We start from the raw sequence: 22347 nt of genomic DNA, 5'->3' as shown, positions 1-22347 counted from the left end.
TCCTCGTGGGTTGAGTGCTCCAGGCCCCGACCCAGCGGGCAGCCTAAGTGAGGCCGCATCAGGGTCCCTGTGCCACTCTGGAACTGGGGGCCACGCCTAGACGCAGCTTTGTCTCTGCAGAAATGCAAGAAAATAGATGACCTGAAATACCACTTTCAAAGTCTCTTTTTGTGATCCTTTTTAGGCTCCAGAACTCTTTGAGAATAAATCCTACTCAGTTACTGTTGATTACTGGAGCTTTGGAACGATGGTGTTTGAATGCATTGCAGGATTTAGACCCTTCTTACACAATCTACAGCCATTTACGTGGTAAGACACTTACTCTGCAACTGGTGATGCCAGGCAATAGCAGCAACAGCTGTTGCGTGTGGTGAGGTGGCAGTGTTGAACCAGCATGACAAATTTATTGTTAGTTAGGTGCTGAGGCTGGTGGTCTGCTAAGCTTTGCAGAAGCCATTGATACTTCAGTAGTATCAATGACGGTTCGACTGGCTATTTATACATATTTTGGTATGCGCTTATTACATTGTGTGGTAGCCTCTGGTCGTAATAATTCCTTCACAAGTGAAATTTTAATCAAAAAATATAAACCAGTCTGTGTATCGGTGTCAGAAAAATGTAATGGGAAGGAGTGATACAGTCCTTTGTTCACCTAGGCTGTGAGGTTACTTATTTTTAGCAATAAATAACACATAGCAAGACAGAGCATGTTTTGTGTAGTAAACACATAGTTAAATGTCTGTAAGTAACTTTACAAAAGCGATGACTGAAAGACTTGTATAGAAGGGGCAGAAATATATTTTTTTTATATTTCCACTTCTTGCAATACCAGGAGTGTATGTAAGGTTGGTTTTTAAAAGGACGATTCTGCAACAGAAAAAATATGAAACTTGCTTTTCTGTTAGCGTTGAAATAATAACAGGAGAAAAGGTAAATTTGAGTTTTTATGCAAGTGTTAGCTTAAAAAATTATTATGTGTTAACAAAAAATAATTTTAACCAATATGTTGCAATAGTTTCCCTTTTAACTGCTAATTCTTGGGCTTTTATTATTCTAATAGTTCAATATTTGTTGCATTTTTTCCAACATGGAAAACTTGATTTCCTAATGTAAGTAGTAGAAAACTAATGAATGGACAAGCTTAGAAACAGCTCGTCCCTATCCATAAAAGAAGGAAGAGAAAAGCGCAGGCCACACACATGTAGCTTCAGTTCCAGTCGGGGCTGACAGGGACGGAGAGCAGGCTGGCAGCCTCCAGGAGCAAGAAGAGTTCAGCTGCCTTACAGCTGGCTGACTGTCGACTTACCCTGGGAAATCCTGCTTCTCCGGGAGCGGCTGAGCTCTAGGCAAGGTTCAGACCAGTGCTGAAGTGAGCCAAGGTGAGGAAACTGAGGCAGAGTTGCTGGTGATGCTTTCCCTGGTACTGGATCCAATAGCATGCTGTGTTTCTAACACTTACTAGATGCTTCACTCAGATCAAGGTAAGGGCAGTGGTTTTGCCACATGACTCTTGCAGGTCTTACTTGTCTCATTAATGTGTGGAGGCTGATTTTGTTGTGCAGGCTTGCTCTGTGGTCAGTGAATTGTTACCTGTTGGCCCCCTTGTTTGATGCTGTACAGACCTCCTTGCAAGCAGGTGCAAAAATGTTTCCAGAGACAGAGTTAATTGCAAGGGCTCCTCTCTTCCACTTGGAGATGTTCTGGGTGGATTGTTTGGAAATGTTGTCTATCTCCTGAAAGAAGAGTTTGTTTTCTAAAGCTACTAGACTGTGGTGCTTTTTGCTGCTGCCATATTCAATTGACCCTTTACAAAAGCAACATTGTCAGTATATCCACAAAGGATTTTATCTTCTAGGCATGAAAAAATCAAGAAGAAGGATCCAAAGCACATCTTTGCTTCTGAAGAGATGAATGGGGAGGTTCGCTTTAGTACCCATTTGCCACAGCCTCACAGCCTCTGTGGGTAAGTGTGTCCTTGTGCCTACATGTGGTAATTTTTGGCTTGTCTTTTAAACTGAGGGCTCCTCCTCCTTTGTCCCAAGCACTGTGAGGGGTCCTCCTTCTTTCTCCCAAGGAGTGTTTCAAGCTTCTGGCAAGCTACCATTTGCTGTTAAGGAATAGCCCATAGCCACATGGCTCTTTTTTGATACTTTGGGCTCTCCAGTGGCAGTTCACCCTGCAGTTTGTGGGATGATGGCAGTTCACCTTGCAGTGTGAACTCTGTGACTGCTTTCCACCCATTATGAGTAACATCTACCCGATAACTTGATGGTATTGAATCTCATAAACCAAGTACTTGAGTTAGCTGCTCCACGAAAGCAGAAGCTTCTGGTACTCGTGTTGGGAAAACTGCAGCAAGTCCAGCAGAGGCCACAAAGATGGTCAGAGCCTGTTGAATAGAGCATACAAGGAGAGGCCCATGAAGCTGGGCTTCTTCAGTCTGGCAAAGAGAAGGCAAAGGGGGATCTAATTTTGTCTTCTACTATCTTTTGGGGCATTACAGAGACAATGGATCTAGGCTCTTCTCAGAGGGGCAAAGCAAAAGGACAAAAGGCAACAGCACAAGTTACAACAAGGGAAATGAAATTTGGTCACAGGAAAAAGGTTTCCCCATGCTAGTGATGCGTCCTTGGGACAGGGCCCCGAGCAGTGGGGGATCTCCATCTGTGGGGACTGCCCAGACTTGCTTGGACACAGTCCTGAGCAGCCTGCTGTAGCTGCAACAGTGGCCCTGCTGTGGGCTAGGGCTCAGACCGAAGACCTCCAGGAGGGCCTTCAACCTGAACTAATTGGTCTGTACCAAGTCAGAAGTCAGACTCTGATCGTTTGTCACTTACTTAGCACTTGGGTCTTCAGATGTGCCTAGCAGTGCAGCGCAACTCATTGGCACTGGCAGATTTCTAGGAAAAGTACTGGAGTTGAGAATGAAGTGGCTTTGTGCCAGTGCTTTGGGCTTTTTGCACTGTGTACTGTCTTTAAAGACATTCTTGACAATGAACATAGAGGAGAACCTTCCAGGTGGCTCTGCAGCATGGGGATGGTTATTCTGCAGACAAGGCTTTGAAAACTATTAGATTTTATGTGTATAACAGATGGGTTTTGGAGGGAAAAAAAGAAAAAAAAGATTCTCCCCCTTATCCATTTTGACACACCTTACTGATGTGTCAAGATACTTTTGACTCAATGAATAGGAGTCAGGAAGAGGGAGAAGTGTAATGCAAGTTATATTGGATGGGTGTGTGCTCCTGCTGAGGTCAGTGAAGACTGTTGTTATGGTGGGGATGCTCACTCTGTATGTGCTTTCCTCCCATTTCAGGCTTTCCCTGCTGTCAGGATGAGCGACTGCAGCGAAATCGCTGTTTGTTCAGTGGATGTTGCACACATATGGTCTCTAGCCAAAGAGTTGTAACCTTACTGCTGTTGTGAGACCCTAGTTTCCTAAGTGGACTGAGTGTTGTAGAATATCTACCTTCTGTTTCTTATGGCCCTTCTGTTTTAGTTTAATTGTAGAACCGATGGAAAATTGGTTGCAACTGATGCTGAATTGGGATCCACAACAGAGGGGTGGAGGTTTGGATCCTGAGACCAGTCATCCAAAGTGTTTCCTAATAATGGATCACATACTGAATTTGAAGGTCAGTGAGGGTTGCTACTGGGTTTAAAGGCTACTGAAAGCATCTCAGAGGACAAAAAGTGTGTTCAGTGGAGCAAAGCTATAATTCTGGCATCATCGATCTGCAGGATTGTGAGGAATGGTTTTGTTGGTATCAGGTAGTGACTGGATATACAGCCTGTCCAGTACATATCTGAAGGCAAAATATCACCAGCAGTATTAATCTCTAGCTTTACACTTGGAGTGAAGAATGACCCTATATTACTGTCTGCCATCTCAGAAAAGACTCGCCAAGGTCAAATAATGGTTTAATGTTTGCTAATAACAGTTTTCCTGAACTCCACTACTGATGCTGTGACCTCCATGTCCATGTACTGTAGCAGTTCCTGTAGTAGAACAGAGATTACATTCACCTGACTCTTCCCCTTCAAGTAATTATTGGAGCTTTGCTGGAGTAAAACTAGCTGAGGCAAGCATGTGTAGAAGTCAGAGAATAATTTTGCCTGATCTGGAAGGATTCCAAAGGAATTAAAGCCTGAAACACAAAATATTGTGCCCATTATTGGGACTTGTCAAAATCTGTACATCGTGGTTTGGTTTGGGTCCTACAGTCTCTGCCCAGATGCAGTAAAACTATAGACAGGATCATGAGAGCGGTGAGAAGACAAGCACTGGTATGCAACAGCTTTTTTGTATGAAGGGCTTAAAGGAAGTGGGACTCCCTTTCTTGGGAGCAGTACTGGCCAGCATCAGAGACAACAAGGCTCAAGATGGCCTTTATGCTAGCTTGTCACCATTCTTTTCAGGTAATTAAGCTGCAGCATGGCTTGTGAAGGCTATTAGTGGGTTTGATTGTAATTTTTTCTGGCATTAAGTTAAAAGTTACAGGCCCAGGCTTTGAGTTTTATTATGTGGGCCTTTACTGCTGAACTTGATTATTATAGTCATTGAAAGCATCAGTTGAGTTTTAATCTAACATGTTAATTACTACATACTCCCTCCCAGGCCTTTGTGTCCTTTGTCTTTGATAGCCAGTGACTTGTAATCAACTTGTACTCTTTTTACAGATAGTACACATCCTAAATATGACCTCTGCCAAGATTGTTTCATTTCTCTTGCATCCTGAGGAAAGCCTTCATTCCCTTCAGATTCGGATTGAGTTTGAAACTGGAATAAGTACTGGAAATCAGGAACTGCTGTTGGAAACAGGGATTTGCCTGGACCCTCGGAAACCTGCTTCCCAGTGTGTTATTGATGGCGTAGTAAGAACTATTTTGTTTGTTTAATGTCTTTCACATTCTCAGGGAATTTAAAATCCTAGGGAAGATAAATTGCCTTAATCTTCTCCCACTGGAGACAGTTTGCTCTGTAAGTGTGGTAACTCTTAAGGTCTAGCATTATTTCCTTTATTAGGTAATGTAAGCAGATTCCTATAGTTATATTCCGTCTAAATATTTAAATAAAGTAACTTGCTAGCAAAGGGTTTCTGTGGGATCTATCAACATCAGTTTTTTAAGGCACCTGATAAGAAGATTGTCTGCCCACAATACTTAGTTCATGATGTAGCCAGGACCCTCTGGGTTAGTAGGAGCTTTGTTTAGGATTTCTCTTGTTTATGTTCTCTTCTCTTTTCTCACCAGAGAGGCTGGGATAGCTACATGGTCTATTTGTTTGATAAAAGCAAAACTGTCTATGATGGACCCTTTGCTTCTCGGAGTCTGTCTGACTGTGTAAATTACATTGGTAAGTATACTGGAGGACAGCTGGGAACTGAAAGCACTGCTTCTCATGTAATATGAAAGTAGATTTGCCTTACAAATCTCTGTGTGTTGTCTTGAAGGGCACTCTCTAATTCAAAGAGGACCATTTAAGAACCCAGAGCAGCCTAACAAAGTTTCATCTGCAGCGCTGTATCTCCACATTTTGTAGATGTAACAGTTCAGAGAATTTATTGCCCGCCCTTTGGGAACTCTCCTACAGAGCAACTTAAGAATTCATTTAAGGTTTTTGCCCTTGTATTAAATTCTGTGCACTGAACAGCATCTACCCCACCTAAACACCTAAACCTAAGCATTGCCCCACTTAAACAGAACCATGATGTGAATGGAGGCTTGGGAGGTAATATGTACAACCTCATTTTGTAGCCTAGAGAGGGAAACTTTTAGTTATGTCTGCACACTACATCCTGGAAAGAAAATTCTGACTTGGGGGCTGTGATTTCATTTGCACAGCCTTCTGCTCTGCTGAAGGGTCTTGCCCCTTCACACCCACAGAGTGTTGCAGTGACATCGTGCTGGGAGGTGTTTGCAGAACCTGAGCGATAGCCCACATAGATGTCCTTTGGTAGTACCAAGGGTCAGGAACCTTCTTATCTTAGGGTTTAGCATCTGTAGAAGTTGGGCACATATCCCTTCTTGTCCTCCTCCTCTCCTCCCTGTGCACAGGTACAAACAGGTTTCAGCTCCTTGCAGTCCTGTCTCCTGAGGTTGGGTGCTTTGGATGTTCATGAGCAGTTGCCCTCCTACAGCTCTCTTAGATTTAAGCTTCTGAACCCCATATCAGCATCCTGAGGATTACCTTTTTGCTCTATACTGTCTGTGATAGTTGCATTGCAGCTGTGATCCATCTCTCATGTCTTGCCTAAGTGAAAGAACAGGTCCCTCATTCTATGCTGCTGATCATTCAGACCCTATATGAGGAAATCCACCTTGCTCTGATCACAGAGCCAAGCCAGTGTGTTTGACCATGTTCCACTAGTTGCAGAACTGCTGTTGTTCCCCTGTGGAGGTTATGAGTTAGGGCTGGTCTTCAGAGACACTTGGCAGAGCTTCAAAACCTGTCTTCCTGACAGTTTTTAGTTCTAGTGATAATGTGTCTGTAACTCCACAGCACTGATCCTACTTCTGGTCTCACCAAGCAGAGCCAAGTGTCTGAGAAAGTCCAGGCCCCTCCTTCCTCTTGAGTTGTTAGGAGTAGAGCCTGGCTATTGCTGCATGGATACTGGTGGGATCTGCTCCGGTTGGTCCCTCTTAGTTCTGGTGCTGCTGCCTGGCCCTGGCATCATCAGTATACTTGTAGACCATGCATGAAAGCTGCTTCTCTGCTTACAGCTTCCCTTACATGTCTCCTGAAATGACAGCAGTCATCTGCAGGACCTGATATACCTCTGTGAAGGTGTACATATACCCAATATACCTGTATGAAGGACCTTGTATACCTCTATGAAAGAAAAAATAGTGTCAAGGGACAGGAGACATCTACTGGGATACTGCATGTAAAGGAAATGACTTGTGACATACAGTTACTGTTAAGTAGCCTAATTTTCTTTGGCCTGGCTCTGCAGAAGTTGTGCTGGTTTTCCCTGTCTCCTTTTACTGTCATTCAAGTTTATTCCGATTGATTTTTTTTTTTTTTTTTTTTCCCCCCCCTGTTCTGTGTTCTGGGCTATTTTATTCTGGTGAATCTCATGGCGTGGCATCATTGTGCTGAATGTCTTGGAGCTAAGGCTGTTTACAACATGTTTATTGATATCCCAATGTACTGACAGTTCCCTGTCTTTATAGGGGAACACACATAAGTCCTGCATCTTTTCCCCTTAAACATCTATATCAGGAATCTAGAAGGAAATGTACAAAAGATTTGAAGACATTTTCAGATGAAACACGTGTCAGGACAGTGACCAATATCAATTGATTAAGTGGAGCAATTAAATTTGCTTTGCTCGCTTGGGCAAGTGCTTTAGATAGTTTTTGGATAAAACCACCCATGGGTCCTGCCTTGTGCCGTGTTTCATGCAGTGTGCCCTGTGTCCAATAGGCCAAAGTGCTCAAAGAAATTAGTACTCTTGTAGCTGTGAGTTCAAACGTGAGCTGTTACCTGGCCAGTAGCAGGCTGTCAAATACCTGGGGAGCCGTAACGTGAAAGGCTTATATGCACGTAGGCAGCATCACATAAAAATTGAGCAGATCTTATGTGGCTTGATCCCTTAGTTTAGGCACGTGAAACAGGAATTAGGAATGTTGTAAGCACTGAAGTCCTTTTCTAGAGTTGTCCTTTCAATTGTGTTTTTCTTGTATTCAGTACAGGATAGTAAAATCCAACTGCCAATTCCTCAGCTGCGCAAGGTATGGGCAGAAGCAGTTCACTATGTGATTGGGCTAAAAGAAGATTATAGCAGGCTTTTCCAGGGCCAGAGAGCTGCCATGTAAGTTGTTACTCCTCATTCAGAAGATTCAGTATTATGCAAATACAGAGACTGTTTGCATGAAAATGTACATCTCGGGGAGTTCTGGTTATCCAAAGTTTTACAGCTCTCTGCTGCGCTATACTTTTACATTATAAAACATATTTGGGCTGGGCGCTTATTCCACTCCAGGAATTTTACTGCATAGTGCCTGACATTGATAATGACTGAAAAAATTTGAACCGTGAATATAGTCACAGACTCAAAGAATGACTGAGGTAGGCAGGGACCTCTGGAGGTCATCCAGTCCAACCCCCCCCCCCACACACACTCAAGCAGGGTCACCTAGAGCTGGTTGTCCAGGACCATGTCCAGATTTTTAAGTATCTCCAAGGATGGAGACTTCACAACCTCTCGGGGCAACCTGTGCCAGTGCTCAGTCACCCTCACAGTAAAAAGGGGTTTCCTGATGTTCAGAAGGAACCTCCTCTGTTTCAATTTTTTTCCCATTGCCTCTGGTCCTGTCACTGGGCACCACTGAAAAGAGCCTGGCTCCATTCTTTACGCACCCTCCCCTCAGGTACTTGTACATTTTGACCCCCCACTCAGCCTTCTCTCCTCCAGGCTGAACAGTCCCAGCTCTCTCAGCCTTTCCTCATAGGAGAGATGCTCCAGTCCCTTAATAATCTTCATGGCTCTTCATTGGCCTCTCTTCAGTATGTCTATGTGTGTAGTGGGGAGCCCAGAACTGGACCCAGGTGTGGCCCCACCAGTGCTGAATAGAGGGGAGGGATCACCTCCCTCGCCCTCCTGGCCACATTCCTCCTAATGCAGCCCAGGATAGTCATTTCACAAATGGCAGAATGAGTGGAACTGTTTGTTATATTTGTAGGGTTTTGTCCTGTGATTGAATCACAGAATGGGCAGTGTTATATATCTCAAGTGATAAAAAAGGTGCCAGCATTCACCAGGGGCAACATGCACTGCAGGACCCTGTAAATGATAAGAAATACTCTACGCTGCAAAGACTGTTTAACTGAGCTTGACAAAAAAACTGGGAAATGAGGAAGGACTTTCTCTTTTGCTTGCTGAGGACCTGCAGCTTCTGAGGATGTGAGATGGAGTCTATGATCCCACCGAGACTCCCTGTTCCAAGGGTCTTACAAAATTTTTTGCTAGCTATGCATTCCCTTCAGGTAATGTGACAGCACTGGCCACATAGTCCAGATACGCTTTTCAACTAAGGTGTGCTGTTCTTGTTTCATTTGTTAGGCTCAGTCTTCTTCGGTACAATGCCAACCTAATCAAAATGAAAAACAATATGGTGTCAGCATCTCAGCAACTGAAAGCAAAACTGGAATTCTTTCATCAAAGCATTCGCCTCGACCTGGAGAGATACAGTGACCAGATGGCTTATGGCATATGTATGTATGTGTAATACTTGCCTGGGTGTCTTGTCTGATCCTATAAAGGATCAGACTGACTATGAAGGACTGTGGGTAAGAACTAGCTTAAAAGAGAATTAATGCAGGAGCTGCCATTGTGTTCCTCAGCATCCTTATGGGTGTATTTTAGCTGGGGCAGATGCAGGAGTAGAGTTTGGCAGAAGCAAAGGCAGGAGGATAAAAAAAATGTTTTTGGAGACCTTCAGTGACAGTGAAACAGGTGGTCAGCTGTTCCCCACTGAGAACACCAAGCTAAGAAAATTGGAGTATTAATAGTACTGGTGATGTAAATGTTTGCTATTTATTCATTCAGAGTCTGATCCATTTGGAGTTGTCACTGGGCTTAAAGTGGAGGGCAGAGTTGCCGCACTTGATATACAGTGGAAGGGCCACTAACCATCCATGGCAGAACAAACAGGCGTGGTGACTGCAGAAACACTGTTTTGAATAGCACTAAGGGAGTGATCTTGCTGTGCTTGGTAGCATGAGTCAGGATGAGAGATGAGGTGAAAAAGCACCAGCTACAGTTTTAATGTCACAGAAATGTCTGGATCTTACAAATACTATTCAGGTGAGAATAGCAAGATTTATGCATAGTTTCGATATATGGCTAAAAACCGAAACTTGAGTCAAAAATTATGACTGGACTGAAGGATGATGATGGAAAATGGAAAGACATGGTGAACTGGTTTTGGACAGTCTGTGTTTAATCAAAAGTGGCAGTTATTGAGCTTAATGGTGGAGTTTAAAGACTCAAACTCATTTTAGGCTGGTGATTGCAAACAGTGAAATCCTACCAAATGGTTTGTATGTGAGTTAAGGTCAAGCATGGAGTTGTTAAGTTGCAACTTTGCTGTCTCTCTGTGATCTCTGGGTCATGACGCCTGCTTGAAGGTTCAGCATCATGCTCTTTGTGTTCAAATTCAACTGATGTATGTAAAGTTCAGGTCATGCTTTATTTTTGTGTCTATATCTTTTTATAAATTAACAACCCTCTTAAGCTTCAGAAAAGATGCTCAAAGCCTGGAAGGAGATGGAAGAGAAGGCTTCTCAGTGCGCACAGGTAGGGGATATTAAAGAAGCTTCATTATCTCTCTGTGAAGGAGATCATGACAGGAACTTAGTGTCGTACGTGCCACTGCCCTGTCCCTTCAGTGTGTTTCATATCCTTCCTGCTGTGGGAATGAGAATATCATTGCAGATGCATTAAAAAAGAAACAGTCCCCAGTCACCAGGTTGTTTGAATCTAGTGATTTGAACAAAACCAGTGCAAATGTCACTAGACTCAGTTGTCTATATAGGAAAGTAGATTACAGAGATATGTTATTTATTGCCCAAAAGAAATGGTGTTGCTATAGACAAGAGTCTTCCTGGTTGGATTTACTGCACACAAAAATTTCCATTGCTAAAGCTGAAAATAATACTGATCACTTACTATGCACTGATTTCAAAATTGCAGTACTTTATTTAGGAGTACAGACATAAATTTCTGGTATTCTGCAAGTAAATATGCAAATTAGTTTTTAATGAGAGTCATCCATAAGAAATTTAGAGCAGAGCTAGAGCCAGTTCTTACTCTGAGCAGTAGTCCTAATAGTTAACAGATGTTTTTCACTTGTGGTTTATAGACAGTTGAGCTGACAATAATGGCTTTCTGTTTCTTGGAGAGTCAGTTCTGCAAGAAAGCCTAGTTGAAATTTATCTACTGCTTAGAATTCTGATCTCTGTCTTCTGGGAATGAGCATTTTAATTTTACCTCCACTGAAAATGGATGAGGAGACAGAGGCTTTCTTGACAGAGAGTAGTTCTGCCTACAGTTCTGTCCAGACCTTTATAGGGAAGGAATAAGCTTTTAGGTGTGAAAACCAGGGACAGAGTTAGGATGATCATAGTTTATTGTCAAAAGCTGTTTCTTCTTCTCTTCTACTGGATGTACTGAATAAAGCTTGGGAGGGGGGAGGCATTCAGAGGGGAGCATTCAGAAGTGGGGACATTCAGAAGGAATGCAAGCAAAAGTCAGCACATTTGTAATGTATTTCTCAGAGTAGAGGTCTGATATGTCTCAAAAGGTCTCAAAAATATTTGAGATATTTTAATCTCAAAAAGTACTCTCTTTTTTGTGCTCCCTTATAGTAGCTAACTGCAGGAGTGCCAAGAGCATTGCATGTTCTGCTGACCAGGACTGTCACATTGTTTGCTGGGCTGATGTCTCGCATTTCTGCTCTCCCCTGCAGGCAGTTCTTGTATTGGCTCTCATAGTAATGCAGAGCACAGTGATTAATACATAAAAATCCCAGACACCATTAGAAACACAAACAATAAATTACATTACCTATTTTTTTCCCCTATGAAGGAATAGACTGGGTAGTTCAGGTTCTGGGATCCATTATCTATCTTCATCTAAGTCAAAAGATTGTTGGAGCCTTGATTCTGCTTGCTCATATGATGGAGATCAGGGGAACTGGGATTCGCATCCGAATTCACCTCTGTTTACCTCTTTAAATTTTGGGATCTTGTTGCTCCCTGTTAGGAAGCAACAAAGATAAAAGGGAGGCTGCCTACAGCAGAATAATTCAAAGCTGTCAGTGGCTGTTTCCAGAAAACCAGGATCCTCAATAAATATTTACTTTGCAGACCATCAGAATTATGTTCTGTCTTCAAGCTGTGCAGTCCACGTATATAGTCACACTGTGTCCATTTATCAGGAATGGAAAATGTTTTACTCTGTAATACACAGTCGTATCTCAGTCTATCTAACGGGCAGCTTAACTTCTGTGAATTCAAGAGACACAATTATGCTGTGTGGTCAGTCATGGTGCTCCAGATAAAGACATTTCTTTTGGAAACAGGGTTTACTTCACATTTTTCTCACAATCTGATTCTCCTTTGATTCTTGCTTCTCTCTGGCTTCTCGCTGCTTCTTCTTCTTGGTTTATTTGTTACCTGCAAGACCTACAGACATCCCTTTTGGGTCAAGGGGTCACATCCCATTTATATAGCCTCATACCAAATGCTTCTGCAGCTTCAGCAAGGGGTATGTTCTTGAAAATGTTCAATTTGCAGGTCCTACAGCCCCAGGTCAGAAAGGAAGAGCTGAAATATCTCAAAATACTTTCTCAGGAAGGCAGATCAGTGCCCACAGTCCATGGCGCTAAGACCCATTACAGTGACCAGTGCTTTCTTAACCGTGCTGGAGATCTCCACGTACCTACTCCTCACGCTCAGAAATTTTGTTGTTGGCTCCCTCAACTAACTTAACTGTGGGAGCTTGGCATAAGATTGGTATCTTTTATATTGCTTTGAGGAAGATGTGAAATACCGGAGAAATGTCAGACCAAAATGCATATGGGAGGGTGAAATGTGAAAGCACCCTCTGTCCATACTGTAAGAGTAGGAGGAAAAAAAATCTTCACTGCTGGAACGTATGTAGAGCCAGAGAGTATGTGTGTGCAGCGTGCATCTCAAAGAGATACGATTTATGAAGACACTGATTTTTCTTGTCCAGTGTGGTTGTCAGAGATTTGGATCTAGGTGGTGGTATCCACTGAGAAGATAATAACAGTATCCTCAATTATTGTAGCAGGAGTCATGTCAAAGAGCTTTTTTCTCCTAAACTCTGCATGGATTGAGCCCATAATCCAAACAAGTATTCTGGGGATCTTTATCTACTTTATTGCACTCCTCCTTCAGTTTGATTTGTAACTGTTTGATTTGTAACTGTATTTCCCCATTAGGCTGAAGATATTGGATACCTGGATGAGCAGATCATGGCTCTGCACACAGAGATTGTAGAGCTTCAGAAGAGTCCGTACGCAAGGCGCCAAGGAGAAGTCATGGAGAGCTTGTAAGTTCTTTGCTTATTATTTTTATTGCACATAGATGGATTTTGTGTATTTCAGTGTCTGAGGGTTTTTTTTCTTTGGTGATTCCATCAGCGCTTTTGAAATGCACTCTTCGCTATTTGCAAACTGTGAGTACAGAGTAGTTTGCAATTGGTTTAAGACCATTTGGTGGTAAAAGGGAAGATCCCACCACTTGTGGCTGTACATTCCTCATTCCTCTTGAAGTTCTAACGATCACTTGGTAGCATTATAAGTTAGAATAGGACACTGCTCTGTCTGAAAGCTAGCTGTGCAAGAAAGATTAACATTCAGTCACAGGAGTAAACTCATCTAACTTACCTAACTTACCCTGCAGCCGCACAATGACTAGACCTGGGGAAACATGGAAAACACAGCTGGGGAGGACAGGACGCTTCTCTGTCGCTGACTATGAAACTTCATCTTAGAAGAGGATGGGCCTAAGATACATATCTTGGTCTCAACTGAAAAATGCAGAGGATTTCTTTTTGCATTGGAAAAGAGTGAATTTTATAGTGTTGAGTGAGAAAATTACGAAACCATTGTAAAATCCTGTTAAATATCTTCAATGTGTTTTCAAAGCAAGGATAATTAACAACTCATGGATACTTGAATGTTTGGAAAGTTGAATATTTATTTTTTTAAAAAGTATGAAAACATGTGAAAGAGCTAAGTGGTATTACTGATCTTAAGAAGATGTAGGAAGCAATTATTGTAGTTTGGGCTGTTGCTGAGAGCACAAGTGACAATTATAAAAGAGAGGGATCACATAGCCACCAAGATTAAATAGCCACTAAATCTGTTGTTAGTAAGAGCTCTTCTAAATGACTCAGTATTCTGGGAAGAAACATGCCTGTTCGTGGCATGTTCTCCCCCCTCCCTCTTTCCAGAGCTAGATCAGCTAAGTTGCTTTTCATCCATGTGTAGTTGCAGAAGCAGCAGAACGGGTGCACAGGGGAGGAAGTGGTGCAAGGGAGAAGCCACCTCTTGCAGCAGTAGCCCACATTCAGAGCAGCTTAAACTAATCATGAACCTGCCCCATAAAACATTGTTTTTAAGCACTTTCACCACTGCAAACCCAAGGCTGTATCAGCTATTTGCAGGTGCTTAAAGTGTGCCCTAAACTGTTGATTATTCTGGTCTAAAGCTACTCCTTTTAATGAGGAGTGAAGTGGAGAACAGATTGAGACTCCTGCTCTTTAGTTTTTGGGGCTAGAGCAAAGCATACTGCAGAGCACTAGCTTCAGGTTTGATGTACACAGCCACAAGACACACGTGGATCCTGGGTGATGTCTCAAATTTACCTGATGGTGCTGGATGCTAATGTTCTTTTTTTCCTAGTGCAGCAGGAGTAAAGAGTACCTCTCCCTGTATCCTTGGCTGATGGAGGAGTTTTGAGATGGATAACTATCCAGCACACTAGAAATGCTGACTTACATAAGCAGAAGCAGCTTGCATGATCTCTTGAAACAGTATTGGGCTGATCTAAGAGTAGCTAAGGGGAAGAAGAGGCCTGGTGAGGGCCCAAAAGCAGAGTTAGAAATGGCTAACTGCTACTTGTTTCTGACAGACTTTTGATTTAGAACAGTGAAGATTTGTTCAAGGGTGGAAGCTTCAGTGTTTGGCTGCGTTTGAAATACTTGAAAGAAGTAACATTTATTTAATGGGAAGAAGAGACACTGTCCTCTTGTTTGTGATGCAGCTGTCTCTTTCCATTTGCAGAATATCACTGTAAAATTCAGGCAAAAAATGCAGAACAGGAACAAGAATTTCTCAGGCAGTTGTGCAGAAGTACCTATAGTTACAAAAATGAAGTTTCTTAATTAAGGATACCACAGAAAGAAAACACAGCTGAGCCACGTGAAAATTTGAAACTGAAAATAACCTCCAATTGGTATGGTTATCTGAGAAGAAAATGCATAATCAGAGGAAAGAGAGACAGCTTTTAAGGAGGAGTTGGTTTCCATCACAGAAAGACCATCCCTGTGTTCCAAATGTCATACTTGTATACTAGCTATAGAAGAAGGTGGCAGCTCCAACGAATGAGGTTCAGCAAGGCATAATTTAATTGTAATGCTTTTTTTCTTGAGTCACCTGCTTGTTGATACATGTATGAATCATTTTCTTCTTTTTAAAGGGAACAGAGAGCCATAGACCTGTACAAGCAATTAAAAACAAGACCTCCAGGTATGGAAGGAGATGGTTCAAAGACTATTTCACACTCATACCCCATGACTAATTTTTCTGAACTCAAACCCAGAGAATACTGTTTACTAGGAGAAGGCAAATGATTGTATTAAAGTTAACCAGACTCAAGAGCATACCTTAAGCTGATTTCTTCTTTTTGCTGAGCCTAGAGCTCTCCCAAATTCCTGTAGTCCTGTTCCTCAGCCCTGGACTTGTCTTTTGGTTTTCAGTCTTGGAGCAACTGCCCTGAACACGTGTCTGCCTTCTGACACTCTCTACCTTTTTTCCTGCCCCCAGTACTATTGCTTTACTCCCCCCAGACGTGGGAAGAACTGCTGTTCCTCTGTTGTCACACCAACCCAAGGGCAGTCTCTTTTCTCCTGCTCCTCTTCTCTCCTAATTATAGTGGATGGAGCCCCACGTTTGGGGATTATTATGTTCTGAACATTGTAACTGCTGAGCAGAAAGATTTAGTCACTTTCGCATTTGGCAACTACCTGCAGTTGCTATTGAAGCCAGTATCTAGACAGCAAGGGTGGCTGGAATTGTATACGTTACTGCAGAGAGAAGAGACATTAAGGAAAAGCTGTGCCTAATGAGAGATTGTGACAGATTTTAAGATGTTTCATTGTTTCAGTTTGTTTGGCTGCACTCATTAAGTCAAACCTTTCCTTGACTCTGGGCGTTTGTGTCCAGAGTGGCTCCTCGCTGAAGAGCATTTTACTAATGTGGTGATTGATGGCCCTTCCAGATCATGCCTACAGTGACAGCACGGACATGGTGAAGATCATTGTGCAGACAGTACAGAGCCAAGACCGAGTTCTCAAGGAGCTGTTTGGCCATCTCAGGTACTTTATGCAGAAAAAAACCCCAAACAAATGCAACTTGCAGCATTTGTAGCTTTGTAGCAGGAAAGGAGAGGGAAAACCATGGAGATCAGAGCCCAAAAGCTCCATCCACAGGTATACGTTTCTCATAGCAATATTAATTCTGCTCCTTTGTGTCTGTGTTGAATTTCCACTTACTCTTTTAAAACGTATAGCTAATGTGTACAGCTAATAGGGAAGGGGAGGAGAATGCAATGGCTTGCACTGTTAGCATCCAGGAATTCACTTTAAAATGAGACAAATTCTGCTAGTGTTTAGGTTGGGATTAAAATCTTAAGGGAAAAAAGAAATAGTGTAACGACTGAGAAGATACCACAGTGATTTGTTCATTAATTCATTCATTCTTCAGGTAGCTCAGAAAAAATGTCATTATGCAGATGTCAGTAGTCAGTAAAGCATGATTTAGTTTTATTGTCGTTGTGGTTTAAGCTTAATAGATCGCATAAAGTAAGTTGTTAGCTATGGTATGGTCAGCCCACAGAGACCAACAGAGACCAGAGAAGATTAATAAAATACCATGGTTGAGTTGCTGTGCTGTCCATTGTCATTAATTTTTGCATTTCAAATAAGAAGAGCTTATATTGTGGGTATTAATAGTAGTGTCATTTGCCTCCTTTTTTGAGTCTTAACTGGACTTGGAAAAGTCCAGGGGTCCCTCCAGTCTTGCAGGTTTTGTACCTGCAGCTATCACAGTGCTGTGCTAAGAGAAAGGGGTGTTCTCACAGAATTTTTCTTGAATCCCAAGGTGAGGCTTTTGGTTTTGCCAAAACATACTGCCACACATGCTGGAAGGTAACTTTGTGTTTGGTTTTTATTATAGCAAGCTCTTGGGCTGTAAGCAGAAGATCATTGACTTGCTTCCAAAGATTGAAGTGGCTCTAAATAACATCAAGGAAGCTGACAACTCAGTGATGCAGATGCAGGGCAAAAGACAAAGGGAGATATGGCATTTACTGAAAATCGCTTGCGTAAGTAGCTTTTGGACTACTCGTTTGCTCTTCCTTCCAGTGCAGGAGCCAGGGGACATCAAATGAAACTCTGAAGAGAGCATAAAGGGATAACTTCCACACAATGGTTGATTTTACTGTAGAGAAGGGAAGTTTGAGATGCTAAAAGTTGACACAGGTTTAGAAAGGGTGTAGACAAATTCATGGAAAAGAAGCCCAGTAGAAGACTCCTTGGTCCCAGTAGGTCATCAAACTGCATACGCAGTGGCTGGAGTGTGGTAGACATGCCATACCATGCCATGCGCCATGTTCTTACATTCCCTGAACATCTAGTGTTGGCCGCTGTTGGAGGGCATACACTGGGACTGGTGAACTGCAACCTGATGTATTAAACCTATCATTATTTTAGTGCTGCAAAAGCAAAATAGGTGCTTCCCAGGTTAGTTTAAGGTGTTTTAAGACTACACTGCTTTTTCTGCATCAATTATAGTGACCGTACAGCTGAAGTGATCTCCTGATTTCCACATGCCTACCTTCAAGGTCAGCATAGGAAACATGTATGTCTTCCCCCTGTCAGGAGAGTTGCTGCTGTGCATGACTCACAGTTTAGGACATGGCACCACCTCCTAATTCTTCAGTGTAGAAGACATGCCATGTACAACACGGGTGACTTTTGTCATGCAGAGACATTTGGTACCAGCTATTAGCAGACCTGTGGAGGGTTGAATCAGCTGACTTGCCAGCCACAGGCATGGCCTAGATTGTATGTATATGTTACAGTGCTTATGTTTAATTGCAAGTCTTGCATACAAAATAATTAAGCCTGACTAAATCCTTCCTTTGTCCATCACAGCAGATTAATTTCTTTTTTCTAGACTCAGAGCTCTTCTCGATCGCTGGTAAGCTCCAGCCTAGAAGGGACAGCCTCAACTCCGGCAGCCACGTGGCTTTCACAGAGCTCCTCAGGGAATGTACCTCACCCTCTGTCATCTGTGGCAACTCCTGAAGATGGGTAAGAGCTGTTGGGAAAGGAGGCCACTGCAGAGAAGTCAGTGTAGCCATTTTGTATGCATACACTCTGAAATCTTGTCCTCTGCCACTGGACTCTCCAGTGCTGAGGGGGGCTGAGGAGCATGTCTTCACCACATCCCATGTGGTGGTTTTTGGATATGCTGGGCAGGGAAAGTTTTGGCATACTAGACTGTCTCTGAAGGCAGTGTTGTTCAACTCATGACTGGAGTTCTAGTAACTTACCTCTGGTCATATCACAGCAAAATGCAGCAATGAGATTTTGAGCCAAAATGCGGTTTCTTTTCATGCCCAAATTCTGGTGCAAGTCTCAGGTAAATCAGGCCATATTTAGTGCTTCTTACAGCTTCAGTGATTTTAAGAAGTCTTAATTCAAATGGAGGTCTGAAGTCGGGGTCAGTACTAAGCAATCCATCTGGTTCAATATCTGGGATTTTTTTTATCCTTCCAAAAAAACGTTTCAGTAGCTCATATGTTACTAATGCTCTAAAAAATCAGGAATTAGGTTGAACTCTTTATTCACAAACCTCCACTCTCTCGTCCTGAGCAAGTTCCACATACCACTCTCAGCTAAAGCTTGTGATCTCCATCAGCTAGCACTGTGCTATTCATTTCTTGCATGTTGTGTTATTCTGTCTTGGGGTTGGATTTGGTTATTAAGGCCCCTCTCTCAGCCAGTCCTAGCTCAGTAGTAAGAGAGTTGTCAGGAGCCAAGGGGTTTTTCTCTTCGCTTCATTAGCAATTTTACTTCCAGTCAGCCTAACAGAAGGGAAGACGCCCCTCAAAGACTGCTCAGCCCTCAATCCACAGCAGTGCTGGTTTTGTGGGGGCTGGGGCAGGGGTTGTGAACATTGGCATCAAACCATTTGGCCATTTTTGGGTGGTCAGGGAAATACCTAGGTTCTGAAGATACACATCTTCTAAGCAGGCTTTTGCTGGAAGTTAGTTGATTTTTCTGAAACCCTGAGCAACCTTGTCTGCTTCCTCTTTTCTGTCTGCTGGTGCGGGGCAATTTTTGCCTCTGAGTAATGTGGGGTGATCGCCTTGTAATAGGTGCTTTCCTGAGCAGGGTGCCTTTGGATCGCCTCAGAGCTCCTCTTCGAACCATGACTTCACTGTACGAGGCACTGTACAAAGAGTCAAGAGATGTAAACCTTATGGGGAGTGGGCAGTGACTCCAGGCCCCTCATACTCAGCTCACTTCCTAGGTTCTGTTAAGGCTGAGTTTCAGTGTGGTTTGTGCAGTTCCTCTGTAGGGAAGGAGAGGAAATCCACACTTCCAGGGTGGGGATCTGCAGGATGCCACCTCAAGGCATGTTTTTGTGCCCTACAAGGTAGTGCCTACAATTGCAGAGAACTCCTATAAATCAGTTTTATGGCTTGTTTGGTTTTTGGGGTTTTTTTTCCCCAGTGCAGAGCCTTTTAATGTTGGTGTTACTTTGTGTTTTAAATCTGTCATCTTATGCCTTCCCTTCCCTGCAGGGAAAATTTTGCCCATGTGATAGAAGAGAATCTGAATTACCTTGAACTCTTTAGCAGTATTTTGCAGGAGGCGAGACAGGAGCAGAACAACAGCATGATGGTAAGTCTGTTGATGTATCTCTGAGGACCTGATTTTTAAGAGCCACAGCAGGGTCCTCTTGGGGTATGGAGAACTCCTTAAATAAGGCCATTTATGATGATGTGAATTGCTGTGGCTGGCAGGGGATGTCTGTCATCCCTCCTGGACTCCGCTAACATGCCGGTCCTTATGGAAGGTAGCACTTGGTGCTAGTGTCAGCTGAGTGGTCTGCGTGGCGGAGTGGGCTGTTCCATGGGGCCCCCTGGCTAGTAGAGCTTGCTCTGAATGCTGATTGTATTCTCAACTGGAGAGTCCTGGTTTGTTTCCCTGCACTGGAGTGGGCAGGGTTCTCCATTTCCAGAGCCCTTTCCTGATCATTAACTGAAGCTCTCCTTATGGCAGAAGTGGGGCTTTAGAGAGTCCTAAGAAGGCTCTTTGCACAAATTGGTATTTGAAATAGCAAGAAATGACAAAAGTAAATGATGATCACCCAGACGTTTTGACACAATCTGAAACTCTGTTCCTGAACTACTAATTGAGGCCAGTAAGTTACTGCTCAAAAGAGCCCGGTTACCAGAAGAATGAAGAGCACCACAGAATACCAGTCTTCTAGAAGAGGCTCTCAGCTGATTTTAGAGGCTGTATCATAGAAGCACCTGTATAAATATAATGAGAAAAGGACAATTAGGCATGTAGATTGATCTGTTTATAATGGAGAACAGTCAATACAGCTTCTGTTAGCATGAGATTGTCTTACAAATTTATTGCAGTCCTGTAAAGAAGTCGAAGATCCACTAATATGCTGTAACTTGGATTTTCAAAAAGCTTCTTAAAGGTCTCCTTAGGGATAACTTCCATTCTCATGGCATAAAAATGTTGAAGCTGTTTACCAATTGTAACTGCTGAAATAACAAGGAACAGAGGGTTAGGGAAATGGAGGTGGTTGATGAAATGGAGCTCTTATAATTCATAAACATTTTAATGTTCTAATGTTTATGAATAATAGTAAACAGTGAACTGAGAATTTACTGGAGTTACTAAGTTATTTGGGATGGTGAAATGAAAACTAATTAGTGGGAGTTGCAGATGACAGTGTAATAGCAAGGGATTGAGCAATATGGGGAAATGAAATTAGCTACTGATTAAGGCAAAGTAATTATGTTAGTGGGGAAAACAGCCTTAATTATGCATACCCTGGTCTTCAACCATTGGTCAATGAATGCTTAGTTTGTCTTTGTTCAGTTCTGACAGGGTTGGTATCAGTTGTGTAATACAATCTTCTCTCCTGTCTTGTCTCCTTGCTGTGGCTGGAGACGAGCAAGAAGCCGTGTGACTGGCTTCTTAACTGTTAATCATCCATGTCTCCGTCATCTCCCATATCTCATTCCAGGCTGCAGCATCTGTCTCTGGCATGTTTTGGCCCAGAAAGATTATTCATTGTTGTGGAATCACGCTCTGCAGATCAGCACCTGTTTCATTATGTTTGGTTTCTTTCCCTGTTCCCTTGCATCAGGGAATCATCCTGTTAGGCAACAGGAAAGCAGCAGAAAATGGGATTTGTCATCTTCAATTCACTTGGGAAAAAACGGGGAAAAAGAATGAATAACTATAAGAACCTTTTCTCTATTCTTGCATACATTTGACTTGAAGCCTTTCTTTCTTTTTCATTTGTGTTCTTGCACTACCAGTGTGTCCCATGGTGCACTAGGAACTCCGACGGTAGGTTTTGTGCAGGCACAAAATGTAATTTCCAAAGCGAGTACAGTCTGTGACATGCCTGAGCACTGCCGTAAGCATGGGGGATTTTGTATCGGGGGCAAACTGAGTCATAAAATTGTGAGATTGCTTTTCAGCTGTTAGATCAACATGATTCTTTGAGAAGAGAGAGATGCTGGATAGTGAGTGTCCTTTGGTCACCACCCTGGAAATGTACATTCAGTAGCTGTTTCCCGCACTTCAGTTGTTTTCTTGCTTCTTCTTTCAGAGTTTTGATTGGAGCTGGCTGAAATAGCCACAGGAGCTGACATGCTGCCATCTGCAAAGTGCCTGCATGCTGAGAGGTGGCTTGGCAGCCTTCAATGTGACGAGCTGGAGGGGACTGGTTGATCAATCACCTTGTGTTTTGTAAACCTTAGTGGAGTTGATCACAAAGGTGATGGTCAGTAGCAGATACACCATTGGCAGTAACAAACAGCATTTTACAGGCTGTTGCCTACTTCGGCTTTCAACTAAACAAGTAACCTGCTTGTTGGAGACACACCTACAGCGCCCGCTGCCTTCACCTGTGGTGGGCACTCGTGGGGGCAGCCAGCCATACATATCCCGCGGGAGCCGGCGCTGAGGGCCGTGTCCCTGCAGAACCTTTCCTGGAAAGAAGGGCGAGAGCAAAGGGTGGCGGCTGCCTCAGGGCCGGGGCCCTGCTGTCCCCCCGGCCCTCCCGCCGCTTGTCACGACTGCTCACGTGTGTAATATGAATGTATAGATTATATATATTTTAAATAGAATTAACTGCAATAAATGCTGTGGAGAGGCTCTCGGTGCTCCCTCCCTGCGGGCTGGTGGGTCCTCGCCCTCACGCCGTTGCCGGGCAACAGGGCGGCGCCTCCGGGCGCCGTGACGCCATCGGTAGGCGCCG

The 22347-nt window shown here is 43.1% G+C and overlaps 1 protein-coding gene across 2 annotated transcripts in view; it reads left to right on the top strand.

Moving 5' to 3' along the window:
- The window catches only part of CHUK (component of inhibitor of nuclear factor kappa B kinase complex), a 32118-nt gene extending 9874 nt beyond the window's left edge, over positions 1 to 22244 (top strand). Inside the window, exons 7-21 of one of the 2 annotated variants that reach the window (XM_076339536.1) lie at positions 185 to 309; positions 1856 to 1963; positions 3500 to 3635; positions 4681 to 4875; positions 5254 to 5356; positions 7694 to 7817; positions 9069 to 9220; positions 10243 to 10304; positions 12976 to 13085; positions 15239 to 15288; positions 16040 to 16136; positions 16996 to 17143; positions 17998 to 18134; positions 19634 to 19733; positions 21697 to 22244. In XM_076339536.1, coding sequence (XP_076195651.1) covers positions 185 to 309; positions 1856 to 1963; positions 3500 to 3635; positions 4681 to 4875; positions 5254 to 5356; positions 7694 to 7817; positions 9069 to 9220; positions 10243 to 10304; positions 12976 to 13085; positions 15239 to 15288; positions 16040 to 16136; positions 16996 to 17143; positions 17998 to 18134; positions 19634 to 19733; positions 21697 to 21723 — 1674 coding nt within the window. In that variant the 3' untranslated portion in view covers positions 21724 to 22244. The remainder of the gene's footprint in view (positions 1 to 184; positions 310 to 1855; positions 1964 to 3499; positions 3636 to 4680; positions 4876 to 5253; positions 5357 to 7693; positions 7818 to 9068; positions 9221 to 10242; positions 10305 to 12975; positions 13086 to 15238; positions 15289 to 16039; positions 16137 to 16995; positions 17144 to 17997; positions 18135 to 19633; positions 19734 to 21696) is intronic. The other variant, XM_076339537.1, reaches the window with a different exon arrangement.
- The last annotated feature ends 103 nt before the right edge of the window (positions 22245 to 22347 follow it).

The sequence above is a fragment of the Aptenodytes patagonicus genome, chromosome 5, assembly GCF_965638725.1.
Source record: "Aptenodytes patagonicus chromosome 5, bAptPat1.pri.cur, whole genome shotgun sequence".
Classification (NCBI taxonomy): domain Eukaryota; kingdom Metazoa; phylum Chordata; class Aves; order Sphenisciformes; family Spheniscidae; genus Aptenodytes; species Aptenodytes patagonicus.
The sequence above is the reverse complement of the archived record's forward strand: the minus strand, read 5'-3'. Positions and strand labels throughout refer to the sequence as shown.